Source organism: Sminthopsis crassicaudata, chromosome 3 (genome assembly GCF_048593235.1).
Source record: "Sminthopsis crassicaudata isolate SCR6 chromosome 3, ASM4859323v1, whole genome shotgun sequence".
Classification (NCBI taxonomy): Eukaryota; Metazoa; Chordata; class Mammalia; order Dasyuromorphia; family Dasyuridae; genus Sminthopsis; species Sminthopsis crassicaudata.
Window position 1 is genome coordinate 333,479,901 of NC_133619.1, and position 14,061 is coordinate 333,493,961.

The following is a 14,061-nucleotide window of genomic DNA, read 5'->3' on the forward strand; positions in this document are numbered from 1 at the left end:
ATGTAGCAGCATTGAACCCTCCAGTTTTTCAAAGAAGCCACCCCCAGGGACTTAGCTGTCTTGCCCAGATTTTCTTGGCGTCTATTTTTTACAATTAATTTTCTCTGCCCAGAGGGAGACAGATTATCCCATTGGTGCATCTGGAGAGAATATTTCTTAAAGATACATAAAAGAATCAGTGGACCAATCAATGTGTAATCTAGTCTGTTGGGCAGGGTAGATGAATAGATTGATAGATTGATAGATAGACAGACATATATACATATTTCCCGATCATAAATGATCAGCCACATTTTTCAAAGAATTGTAGAAGTTAGTTTTATCTGTGAATCTAGCATACATGTGTGTATGCTCCCATACTTGTATCTGCCATTTCAAGATAATTAGACATTGCCAACTACTTTAGGAGAGTATAGAAATGGTCCTGAGAATTTCATACATACAATGTGAGAGTTTATTTTCTGGAACTAATGGCATCTTATCCCAGTTTATGCCACATCAATCAGAGTAACATCTTCACTCTAATTGGATGGCTTTGGTAGGGTTGGAATTACATCACGTCTAAATAACATTTTACAGTTTATAGACTTCTTTCCTCCCAATAGTTCCATGAGGTGAATAGTGGAAGGATTATCCTCCTTTCAAATATGAGGACACAGACTCAGAGAAATTATGTGATTTACCTTTGGTCATAGAGCAAATACACTGATTTGCTATGGTGATGATGCTCACACACAATGTAGCATTAATCATTTTGTCTGGCTTTACAGAGAATTTGAGGATTATCATTTGAGAGAGAAAAATGACTTCTAATCCTGCACCTTAAGAAGGAGAGAAAAGGCCTCATTGACAAGTCTGAAAAACTATACTTCTATAATCTCTAGCCACTCCACTATTCCTCTCTCCCTACTCCTCCAGAAGAATAATGGATGGATTATGTTTCAACATAAAAGTGAGAAGAATGAAAACTCATGAACTAAACATTTATTCAATACTTATTATTTGTAAGGCCCCATCCTAGAGATTATAAAGAAGAATAAGATATGGCCTTTGATTTCAACAAGTTTACAGTTCAATAGGGAAGATGTAACATTTTCAACTTAAAGCAAGGCAAAATATATCATAAGAGAGGTAGGAAGAAAGAAAGTACTATAAGAGTTCACAAAAAAGAGAAAACTTCCAGTTAAAGTGACTATGTAAGATTTTATAAAGGAAGTGAAATCTGAATTGATTTTTATAGGATTTTAATCAGCAGAAGTGGAAGGGCACTTGAGTTATTCCATATTTCTTCTATGACCATGGAGAATGAAGGAATTAAATACTTATTAAATATTTCTCAAAAGAATGAATGAGAATGCCTGGACTGTGTGTGGCCAAAATAATTATCAAGGCAATTACCTCTATGGGAATTGGTAATAGATTAATAAAATGTGTGTTTTTCCTATCTCCAGGTCCTGGGCTGGATCCGCAATGGGGAGTCAATGCTTAATGCCAGCTTGGTCAACGCCAGCTCTTTGTCAGAAGCTGAGCAGCTTCAGCGGGAGCATGAACAGTTCCAACTAGCCATAGAGGTAACACTCCTATCTATGCTTCTGAGTTCTATCTTTTGTCTACCATACTGGACTCCATGTTATAAAAAGTTCCCTGAAGTTTGGGGTGGTTTCTTAAAAAAAGAAAAGCATCTGAATGAAACACACTGGGATTTATATCTTCCCAACATCCAGGAACTAATAAAGAATTAATTCAAGTGCTTTACATAAACCTAAGGTATGAACATCCAGACTGAAAACTGTCTTAAAATTCATTCACATTAGAAAATGATACATCTTTTAAACTGTAGGTCCCCTAGAGTATTTTAGAGAATGGAGACCTATAGAAATGCCTAACCTCTCTGCTACATTTTCATGTATCAATGGCATGAGTGAGAGAAAGAAGCTTAGAAATGTAAAGTTAAAAGTGTGGAACCACTGCCAATTGCAGATTAATCAGAAAGGAAGATTAAGCATTTCAGAAGTTATAATACACATCATTAGGAAAATGGGATGAAATTCTTGAAACATCTGAATTACATTAATGTTCTTACAATATGTTTCTAGTAAAGTAAGATAAGTCTCTATTTCCCCCAGTAGGGAATTAGAAGTGAGGGAAAGAACTTTTAGTAACTAAGTTTGGCTAGCATTAATACAAGTTGTACACACAGATTGTTTCAGTTCCTTTCAGAATAGGGACATTATTAAGATTCCAGAGATGTGCTATTAATGACAGGAGGTCACCAAACTGGATTTTGAAGGAGAAAGACTTTTAAATAAACTAACTATAACCATGAAAATCTAGTACAAATTAATTCTGATGAGGGTTAATGACTTAAATAATGCTTGAAATTGGTGTCTTCTCATCCATCCTATAGAGAGTTGAGTTGATTGCTTTGGAGTGGGGGGAGAATAAGGAAGAATAGGAAGTGAAGCATGAGGACTATATTTAAATAAAGTCATAGATCAGTACAAATGGGAGAAGAAAAAAATAGAAAAACACATACAGACTCTTCTTACTAATGACTAAGTGTTGAACTCAATCTCTTTTGGAATATATAGAAAATGTGGATTTTATCTGCTTCTGGAAAGTGACTACTAGTCAAAATTCCTCATGAGTTTTAGCCAATGAATAGGGAAATAGCAGAATGGCTAAATTCTATATTAATGTACCTTTTTGGTACCTGCACTTGATAATAATATTGGCAATTCTGGGTCACCATAGCACAGATATCCTATGCCCTTCTCTGATACCATACAACTAGTCATCACTGATAGGTTTTCATGTATGTACTTTTCTCAAAAATGGTACATTGATATTCACAGAAAAAAACATATTTTAGAATGTGACAGTCTATTCTCCAAGGGATACTACTGGAGTCAATTTAAAGTATGTGTGTTGAAAGAATGTTGAAAAATCTTAGGGGAGCAGGCAGAGGCTTTTCCCAGGGTGAGAAGGAAGCATATCAACTCTAGGCTTATTCTCCCCACACCAATCTCCATGTGTCTCTTTGAACCAAATTTTCTATCACAAATTAAAAATAACTGTTTAAAAATTCAAGCTATATTAAGGGGAGTTTAAAGAGTGTAGTTTGGTTTAACCCACTTTGATGGGGATTTTGATTGGGGAATTCATCCTGACTACTGATAGATGATTGTTTGACTACTAGGGTTGCCAGAGAGAAGTCAGGTGTCTCTGAAAGAAATTCTAATTTCATTTACTGTCCATGCTAAAGAGAGCCATAGTCACTACCTTGGTCAGCCTGGGACTGCTAGAGCACATACCCAGGGACCATCAACTGGAGAATCCATAAATTTACCAAACAAATCTAACTGATTCTGTTACTATTCAAGGTGCTCTGTCTACTGTATCTTCAGAGAATCAAGTTCTCATAGGTTTTCATAGACAGCTGAGTTTTTTAGTTCATTTTTATTTTAAATTCTCTAATGCATTTTTAAACATAAGCATTACCACATGAACAGTAGTTAAAGCAGCTGGATATTAAATCCAACTGATTTGCTTAAGATATCCTCGTCTGTATTGCTAGCAACTATCGTTTCTCCTGCTAATGAGTTTCTCAAAGCTGTATTATTCAAAAACATTCCTGGCCCCCATTATGGGATCATGGCTGAGATGACCAGGAATTACAAATAAATGCAACAAGACAGTAAAAAGTTAAGCAAGCCAGAAGATGCAGAATGTGGGCCAAGTCTTCTTCTTATTGTTATTCAAAGAAGAAAATGGCTGAGATAGCTATTAGATAATAATTAAATTAAGGAACAAGAGCCAGACTGAGCTCAAGTAAGTCCATGGGCAGAGGAGTAACGGTCTCTGAAGCTATCCTTGTCCAGGATTACAGGAAGACTTCAGGCTAGCATTCCCTTCCTAAATGAAGGTTCTGGGCAACATGATTTTATATACAATGTTAGTCATTTGGTGGTTTCTCACATAAGATCATAGATTCAGAACTGGAAGGGAATTTTGGGTTCACTCAGTCTTATCTCCTCATATCTCAGAAAAGAAAATTAAAGCCCAAGGGAGCCCAAGGTCTAATGTAAATAAAAGATAGAGTCGAAAGACATATTTGCTAATAATATTGCCTATTTTATTATTATTAAACATTCTATATGTTGTGCACTGTACCAGATCCTGAAAATAGAAGCAAACAGATGAAATTCCTTCCCTTGGTCTCCAGTAGGAGCTCAAGAGAAGGAACCAGCACTAAGATTTGGGCTCTTTTGAGGACAGCTTAATGGAAAATATAAGTCTTGAATTGAACTTTGAATGGCAAGTAAGCCTTAGACTAAGGGAAAAGTGCAGAAGTGTGTGGGATCAGATCTGGTAGAACAGAGGGCTGATGTAAGACAGGAAGGGCAGTTTGAAAAGGTTAGTTAATGGGCTGGAATGTCAACAGCATTGAATTTGGAGTTTCAGGACATGGGTTCAAATACTGTTTCTGGCACTTAATGCTCCTATGACTTGGCTTAATTGATTGAGCTGATTGGCCTCAGCTACATTGTCCATAAAAATGAGATTAGAGAATATTATCTATAAGATTGCTACAGGTAATAAGAAATCACCTGAAAGTTTTTAGTTGAAGGTTGACATAAGTGTTTTGGAAAATTTATCTTTTGATGATATACTGATGATAATCTGTATGATGATAACATCATCTGTTGATGATGGATTAAAAGGGAGAAGAAATAGAAGGAAAGCCAATGGAGACTATTGCCGTCCTGAGGTGCTAAGACCCTAAACAAGGAGGAGAAATAATAATATAAGGGAAGGAATAAATGTGATATATATTGGGAAAACATAATCAACTGGACTTGATGACTGACTTGAATGTATTCCCATTCTTTAATTTTTGGGGGGAGAGAATAGTCTCTATTTATTTTAAATTAATTCTATGACATCAAAAAGTAAAGAAAACTGACTATTCAATTAGGGGGAAAATATCTCTATAAATCACATTCTTTATTTTTACAAAAGACTTGTAAAAATCCAGAGAACTTGGGATGTAGTAAGAAGAGTGTAGTATTGAAACATTTTGAAGTCAAAAAAGAAAGATGAAAGAGTTCATTCAATCTTTAATGTGAAGAGGAAGTTCATTTTCTGAAAGTGAAAAAATATATAAGGCTTGCATTGGAACCTGTAGGACAGAGGAGGAAAAAACTGGAGCAGCTACTTTGGGACTATAATTGGGAGGGAGAGGATGAAGAGATTAATAAAAAGGATTTCCAAGCACCAGGGGCCCGAGAGAAGATAGATAAAATGAAATTGTTTTTAATTCAGTAATAGAAGTTCTATGACTTGGTTTGCACTGGGCAGCTTGGGAATAGAAAAAGTGGATAGTTGGCGTTATTCAAGGTTACTAATGGGGAATTGGCAAATCATTCTAGGATACCAGAGCAGGGCAGCTAACCATGAAGTTGAAGCTAGATACAAAAAGACACCAATCAGTCAAATAAAAAGCATTTCCTACTATATGCAAGGCATTGGGGATATGATAAAAACAACAATGATTTGCTCAAAAGATTATAAAACAAATGTTACATTATGTATATGTTACATTATATATATATAAACAATATTACAAATATTATCTCATTTTATCCTCACAATGGAGATGATTCAAGAAAACAGTTATTATTATTATTCCTTTTTACAGAAGAGGACTCTGAAATAGAGATTAAGTAACTTGCCTAGGAGTCAAGGTGGATTTGAATTCAGTTCTTCCTGATTTCAGATCTAACTTTCCATCTACTGTACCACCTAGCAGCCTTGGATAAAGAAAGAAATAATCCCTATTCACAAAGAGATTATATTTTAATGGAGGAGACAGAATATATATTAGGGGAGTCAATACAGATGAAGAGCCAGAAAAAGATACTGAAGTCAGAGGGGGAATAATGGCCTGAACAATAAGATTATAAAAAGGGTGTAAGTAGATATGAGAAAACAGGAAAATAGTAAGGCAAAAAATTCTGGTGGAGAAGTAGTGGGATGGGTTGGTCAGAGCGAGGGATAGTCCCAGAGATAGCACTAAAGGGAGGATCACAAGCTGTGTGAGACCAATCTTTTGCTGGTTTCCCTAGATCTGGGTGCTCTAGAGGCAAACTATCCCTTCTCCAAAAGTGGGAATCACCCAATACTTTTGAGAACTAGCAGCTTTGGATAGAGAACTGGACTTGCAATAAAGAAAATATGATGATGAAATCTAGCTTCAGATACTATGGGACATACATATGGGCAAGTCACTTAACTTCTGTCTACCTCTATTTCCTTATCTGTAAAATAGGAATAATAATAACACCATGCCTCCTACAGTTGTTGTAAGAATAAAATGAGATTTTTGTAGAGAGCTTTGCAAACTTTAAAGGGTTATATACATGCTATTTATTAGAAAAAGTAGTGGGCATTTCTGTAGGTCTGTTTATTAGTATCAGAAATAGTTCATTTCAGTTATCCATCCCCTATTTTAGCGTGTAACTGTAACAAGTTTTAAATGCTAGATTGTTTTATTCAGCCACTCAGGAGTGTCTGGGTTAATCTCCCTAACCCTAACAATTAGTATGTAACTAAGAGAATGAAGACTAAATTTTATGTAAAGTTAGTGTTCATAACTTAATTCTGTCCAGAAAGTATAATAGTGAAGAAAGTGCTGTTTGTGGAGTCAGAGGCTCTGAGTTCAAATCCTACCTCTGTTAATCTATATAGTCTCAAGATCTGTAGAATATAATTCATGTCGATAGTGTTTTAAGGTTCTCCCAATTTTTTGTTTGCTTTAACTTTGTGAAGGAGATAGTGCAAGGATTATTCTACTCATTTCACAAATAAGGGGGATTCAGTAACTTGTTTCAAGTTATGTAGCTAAGAAGCATTGAGGAAGAATTTGAACCCAAGACTACTGACTTGGTCTAGTGTTCTTTCCCCTTTACCACAGTGCCTCTAATAATAACCTGAGCCAAGCAACATTAAGAAAATAAATTCATTGGGGCATCTAGATGGTACATAGGATGGAGTTCTAGCTCTGGAGTCAAGAGGACTTAAATTCAAATCCAGCCTCAGATTATTGCTAGCTGTATGACCCTGGGCAAGGTTACTTAACCCAGATTATCTTCCTTCTGTCTTCCCCCTCCCCCACAAACAATGAAGAAAATAAATGAATTATGAAAGGCAAAGTCATGGAATGCATTTCATTGGCAAATATAAATATGATTTATTAAAATGGCGCCAGCTTCTTGGAATCATGTAGGCTACTGATTTTCTCCATTAGTATGGGCAATAGGACTCTGATGATATTTGTTGTTCTTTACTTTTTTAATGTGTTAGAGAAATTAATATAAAGATCAAATCTTATAATAATGAATTAGGCTAAACTGACCAAATTCTTTTAAACTCCTGTAGTTAGCCTTCATTGAACACTGCTTGTAATCAATGAACCATGGTTATTGTTTTTTGTTATGTGAGATTTTTGTTGCTATGTTATGTACTTTTAAAAAGATCTGACCAGAACACTGAATTATACCAATGATTTTCTTGGAAAAATCAAAATGATGGAAATTCTTTGGAATGGCATTTGAAAGGAGAAGAGAAATTTACCTAGTGAATAACCCAGGGCAAAGGAGTCAGGGCAGGGATACAGTGAAGGTACGGCCTAATAATTTTTTTGCCTCCTTTTCATGGGTGTGCTAGTAAATTGATAATGACTAACTCTTTTAAAAAGTGTACACGTGCCACCTCTTTAAGTTTAATTTGGACTATTAGCATTTTCTCCATTGTTTTCTTAAGTCTAGACAACCAACGAAATAAATTAAATCTTGATTTGTAACATTTACCTATTTCTAAAATATAAATATTCACAGTGAAAATTAAGCAACTGGCTCTTGGAAGCTTATTTGAGCTGATTCCAGCATACCCTTCTCCTCTTCCCATTCCAGTAAGCAAAACTCTCCTTGAAAACCTGTTTGGGCCCTGGGATATTCATTCATATATTTGTATGTTATGATTCAAAGAATGTGCATGGAAGGTGTAAGGGGGAAAGATGGTCCAATGAAGAGAGCAATATCTCTGTCATCAGAGAATCTGGGTTCAAATGTTATGTCTGACTCTGACTGCCTTAGTGTTTTGGGGCAATTCAATTAACCTCCTAGAACCTTTCCTAATTTGTAAAATGAGAAAGGGGGCTTATTTTGCTAATCAGTCATGACTGCATTTGAAGTTTTCTTGGCAAAGATACTGGAATGATGTACTATTTCCTCCTCCAGCTCATTTTACAGATGAGGAAACTGAGGCAAACAGGATTAAATGACTTTCCCAGAGTCACATAGCTAGGAACTATGAGATCAGATTTGAACTCAGGTATAAACCAGGAGGCCTCTAACTCCCTTCCATTTCTAGATCTATGATTTTGTGAATGAATATCGTTTTTGTCTGTAATTAGTAGCAATAGTAGCAAATTGTGAAGAAAAAAGTCATTTAAAACTGTTTAACTTTTTCTACATCTTCCTGCTCACACCTCACTCCACCCCTCTCCCATATTATACCTGGGTCATCCCCATGAACCTCTCTTTCCTCCCCTCATGCCCAGTCCCTCTTTCATGCAACTTCCTTGCAGAAGACGCACCAGAGTGCTCTGCAGGTACAGCAGAAGGCAGAGGTGTTGCTCCAAGCTGGGCACTACGATGCTGATGCCATCCGGGAATGTGCTGAGAAAGTGGCAATGCACTGGCAACAGCTGATGCTGAAGATGGAAGACAGGCTCAAGCTGGTCAATGCCTCTGTGGCCTTTTACAAAACATCCGAGCAGGTGAGTGGAGATAGCAGAGGGGGAAGCCACAACCTCCCACCCCCAGATCCAAGGTCACAGCTTGTCCCAGTCAGTGGGACAGCATAGGGATGTGACAACAGTGTTGACCTAGCTCAGAGGACCGGAATCCAAAGCCCACCTCTGCACATATGCCATAACGTCTCTAATTTATATTCTCTAAAATAGGTAGATATTAGAGATTAAAAGATTTATAAACCGTCTTTAAAAATATAAAGATATTTACTCAGTATTCTTTATGTTTTATTGTTATTACTTTTTGTTTTTGTTTGATTTGGTCATTCCCTGAAATATACTTTATAATAAAGAAAAAGAGCTAGTCACCATGTCTGAGAGTATGTATGGCCACAATTCCCATCTCTTGTCTCCCATCTTTCTCTTTCAAGAGGAGGGAGCTATGTTTCATCATTTGTTCTCCAGGACTGAGATTGATCAGTTTAATTAATCCGTTTGGTTGTCTTTTAGTATTGTTTTCACAGTTAGTGAAAATGTCAATGATATGATTTGATACATATAATTGATATCATACTACTCGCCTTCTTGGGGGATGGAGAAGGGGCTGGAGGGAGGGAGAGACTTTGGAATTCAAATGTTTTAAGAAAAGAATGTTAACATTAAATAAATAGAAGCTTTTAAAATAGAAATTAAAAAGTTAAAAATATAAGTGGACATAAATCAAAAGAATATCAATGATAGTTACCACCACCAACAATAATGTCATTATTCTATGTGTGTAAATTGAGGCAGCTAGATGGTATAACCCATACATAGTGTTAGGCTTGGAGTTAGGAAGACTTCAAATCTGGCCTCAGGCATTAGCTAGCTGATTAAATCTGGCTGGCCAAATTGTTGAACATTTTTCAGCCTCCCTTTCTTCATCTGAAAAATGGAGAATATAATCTATCTCATAGAGTTGTTTTGAGAATCAAATGAGTCAACATATATAAAGCATTTTGGAAACCTTAATGGATTATGTGAATGCTAGCTATTATTGTTGTAGTTATAGTCTTCTCCTGACTCATTCTGACTCTAAATCTTGGAAAGTAGAAGGATAGGTTATGATAACAACATCTGTTTACTTTGCCATATTCTCCTCTACCAAGTCACCGGAGTAGATTCAGACCTTAATAAATATTTCCTCCCACTAGTCAGCTCCACAGATGGGGCTACAAAGTGGTAACTGAATGATGTAATAATAATGATGATTAAGTATTTTCTGAAACTCCAAACTCTCTTTCAATGGGTCAGGCTGATGCTTAAGAGAATCATCCTTTCTCTCTTGGAACCTCCTGCTTTAAAGAGGTACAATCCTTATCTTTGTTGTTTAGTCATTTCAGTCATTCAGGACTATTCAAGACCTCATTTGGGATTTTCTTGGCAGAAATACTGGAGTGGTTTGCCATTTCCTTTTCCATCTTATTTTACACAGGAGGAAACTGAGGAAAATTGAGTTAATTGATTTACCTAGGGTCACACAGCTAAGAAGTGTCTGAGGCCAGATTTGAATTCAGAAAGATGAGTTTTTGTGACTAAGTCTAGCACTCTATCCACTGCCCCACCTAGCTGTCCCTTATCCTTTAGAATTCACATTACAAAGAAATCAGAGAGAACAGGGAAAATGAAGATAGGAAACAAAATTCACTTGGAAGAAACAGACAAAACACATCCAATAATAATTATAGCCAAGATTTATAGAGCACTTGGAGATTTACATATGTATTATCTCATTTTATCCTCCCTTTAACTCTAAGATAGGTGCTACTTTAATACCTATTTTACAGAGAAGGAAACTGAGTTCTGAGAGAGGTTAATTGACTTTCCTAGTGTCAACTAAATTAGTAAGTCTCTGAGGAGGAATTCAACCTGATTCCAGGGCCAGCTCTGCACTGACTGTATCACCTTGCAATATCTATCATACCTTAAAAGGCTCTTAAAAGCATTTTCTTAAGGAACATGCCTTAAACCAAAATCAATCTAATTCTAATTGCTCACTAAGAGGTCTTAGGCCAAGCACCATTTGGTCATTGTTTGGGTACAGAATGATTCAGATTGAAGGTAAATAGTCATTTTTGCTTTGGCCTGAAATCCGGAGAACCTTTTCTCACATTAATTTATTTATTTACTTAGATTTTTTTTTTTTTTTAACTAAGTGAAAGAGAGATCATTTTCCTCAATTGCTACTTAGTCTTCATCACCAAATGGACATAGCCTCAGTCAAACTGAGACCTGTTGAAGACCTTGGCTTAAAAAGACCAGGGTCTCTCATTGTATCCAGAGCCATCTCCCGTCATTCTGTACTATATCTTGCCATTGCACTCAGACAGCTCTGGTGAGTGAGGCAGGTGACCTTGCACAGCCCTCCCTCACTTACATCCAATTCACTTGCAAGTTATAGCATCATTTCCCTTCGAGAACAAAGGACCAAACAACATCTACCATAAATGTATATAATATATAAATAATATATGTATATAATATATAACTATTATATTTATATGATATGCAAATAGTATACACATATATTTATACTCTCTTAATTCAACCCAACAAGCATTTTATCAAAGATCAGTTAGATGCTAGACACTATCTTCCTTAAGATCTATATGCATTTGGGTGTGTGCAACTGCATAAACACAAGTGCTGTATGTGTGAATACAAGTGGTATGAAGTTTCTGAAGAGGGGGAATGTGGTTGAGGGGAGTCAACCAAGGAATTCTTATGAAAGGAATTCTAAAGTAGGGCAGTTTTCATCGAAATTCATCCATTAGAATTGCTCCTTAGTATAGTGATATAGCTGAACTATAGCTCCTCATTTGAGTGATATTTAAGAGTTTGGCCTTAAAGCAAGTTTAACAAACAGAAATCTGAGGCTTTCTGCCCGTATGACCTGAAGTTTTTATGTGCCCATATAGTGTGTTCTCTTAAGTCCTGAGCCTGCAGATCTGTTCTGATTTTCATCACTGGATTATATGTTTGCAGAGAGAAAAGGTGTCTCTAGAGACAAAATTAATTGAGCAGTTTGGGACCTATAGCCAGTTCTAAAATATCCAGAATCATGAGACAGGTATGGCTCTGGACAAAACTGTGGAATTGTGGAAGCTGGTCTCAGACATACTTACTTTACTCTTCTCTCTTTTCACATTTTTCAGTGCCTCCTTCCATTTTTATGCTATATATCTCTTTAAAATAGCCTCAGTTAAAGTTTTATTCACAAAAATCTTTGGGTGATACTTTGAAAGTGTGAAATCATTTTATGGTCATGTTGTCTCCCCAAGAAAACTTATTAAATCCTTCAATAAATATTTGTTGAATAATTGTTTGAATGATTTACCCAACCATTCCCTTCTTCTGCCTTTAGGTATGCAGTGTCCTGGAGAGCCTAGAGCAGGAATACCGGAGAGATGAGGACTGGTGCGGTGGGCGAGATAAATTGGGGCCAGCTGCAGAGATTGACCATGTCATTCCACTCATCAGCAAACATCTGGAACAAAAGGAGGCTTTCCTCAAGGTCAGATTTTACTTTCCTAGGTCTCAAACTCTATATCTTCTCACTCTTTCAATCTTTATTTTAAATAAATAAAATATCTTCTTTAAATTCCTCAATAAATATTTGTTGATTAAAAGGCTTTCTATCTATTTTATTTCCAGCCTGAGGATTTGGGGAAAATTTTTGTTGAAAGTCCTTGTAAACATTTTACTTCCAGTTTTTGAATCACTCAATACTGAGAAACCTCTCACTGCCTGCTTATAAATTCCCCAAAAAGTCCCTATTTTTATGACCCAATACCTTTCCTCACAAGTTACAGAAATTAAGAAGAAAAAAGAAAAAAATTGGTAAAGTGATGTTGCTGATCTTTATGAGACTCAGTCTTCTCCTAGCTCTCTTGGTTTTTTGACTTCTTTTTGAGGAGACTTTCCATCATTTTCCTCTTATTTGGAATTTTACTCCCATACAACTTGTCTCAAACTTCTAATTGCTCAAACAATTAGATAGAAACTGTTGGGTTAAAGAACTTATATTATCTATAGATAGCTATACCAAATATGACAACTAAACTTCAGCTAAAGATTTTTAACACACATATATAATATTCTTTTCCCATAGTATGTCAAAGGAACCCCCCCCTTTTTTTTGCTCTAATATGATGCGTTTTAGTCTTTGGGTTCTTTCTTTCTTTGTTTCTTTGTTTCTTTCTCTCTTTCTTTTTGCTTTGTTCTTTTTTTAAGGAGGGATTTATTTAGGATTTGTTTGGTCTTAGGCAGTGGTAAGAACTTTCTCTTTTAGTAGCAAAGATTAGATCATAAATGAATGCAGAAAATAAATTGTCTTCATTTATTTGTTACATCCACCTGCTTCCAACTACCTTTTGAGATGCTATGCAGATACTGAATCCTTAAAAGGCAGGCCCACATTATAAGCGACTAGTAGCCAATTTCTTTTCTACTACCTCAAATTAATAGTACACTCATGAGAGAATACTGCTTCCAACTAGGGATCCTGAAGTGAAACACCTCACTGAAGGCCATATAAATAGACAGGAAAGTAGTAGGTGGGTTTCAGTGCAGATGAGTGCCAGTAATGCATTGTAGGAAAATAAGCCAAATTTTCCTTATAAAAGGATGGGCTCTGAGCTATCAGTTATGATTTAGGAAAAGTATTGTTACATTCATTGGTATTTTCTAAAGACATTAACCTGAAGTGGCACTATAAACAAAGAGCTAACAAATTGTTTGGTCTTCAGGAAGAGCATTAGGAGAAAAAGATGTATAAAATGTGATCATAACCTTACACAATACAATGATGTATCTATCTCTGAAATACTCTGTGCTATTTTGATCATTACACCTAAAGAAAGAGCTTAAAAAAGTAGTAAGAAAGGCATCAAGATAATCAGTTGACTGGGGGGTGGGGGGGGAGGAAGCTTCCAATGGGTGGAGATCAGAGAATTTAGGAGGCTTTCGTCCTATAAAGCTGAATGGATCTATTATCTGAAGTTGAGAATCTGACTAAGGTCTTTAGCAATGGAAGTAGAATAAAGGTACTTAGAAAGAAGTTGTCTAGCAAATAAAAGGAAATATTAATATCCTAAGTTGGAAACTTGTTATCCAGAGAAAATGATATAGGCCTGAAATGTAAATAGTTAAAGAATTCCGGTAAAAGAATGGATTCTAAATAATGTGTTATTTTTTAAAAGTAATTT

The 14,061-nt window shown here is 35.9% G+C and overlaps 1 protein-coding gene and 1 long non-coding RNA gene across 12 annotated transcripts in view; one reads left to right on the plus strand and one right to left on the minus strand.

Moving 5' to 3' along the window:
- KALRN (kalirin RhoGEF kinase) overlaps positions 1-14,061 on the plus strand; it is a 934,437-nt gene that overhangs the window by 578,183 nt on the left and 342,193 nt on the right. For 8 of the 11 annotated variants that reach the window (XM_074301431.1, XM_074301430.1, XM_074301435.1 and 5 more), the window contains exons 16-18: positions 1,452-1,571; positions 8,624-8,842; positions 12,219-12,368. In XM_074301431.1, coding sequence (XP_074157532.1) covers positions 1,452-1,571; positions 8,624-8,842; positions 12,219-12,368 — 489 coding nt within the window. The remainder of the gene's footprint in view (positions 1-1,451; positions 1,572-8,623; positions 8,843-12,218; positions 12,369-14,061) is intronic. The other 3 variants (XM_074301444.1, XM_074301432.1, XM_074301437.1) reach the window with 1 other exon arrangement.
- Positions 1-14,061, minus strand: part of LOC141561600 (uncharacterized) — a 67,978-nt gene that overhangs the window by 47,351 nt on the left and 6,566 nt on the right. Inside the window, exon 2 of the long non-coding RNA XR_012488091.1 lies at positions 12,192-12,341. This is a non-coding gene — a long non-coding RNA (uncharacterized LOC141561600). The remainder of the gene's footprint in view (positions 1-12,191; positions 12,342-14,061) is intronic.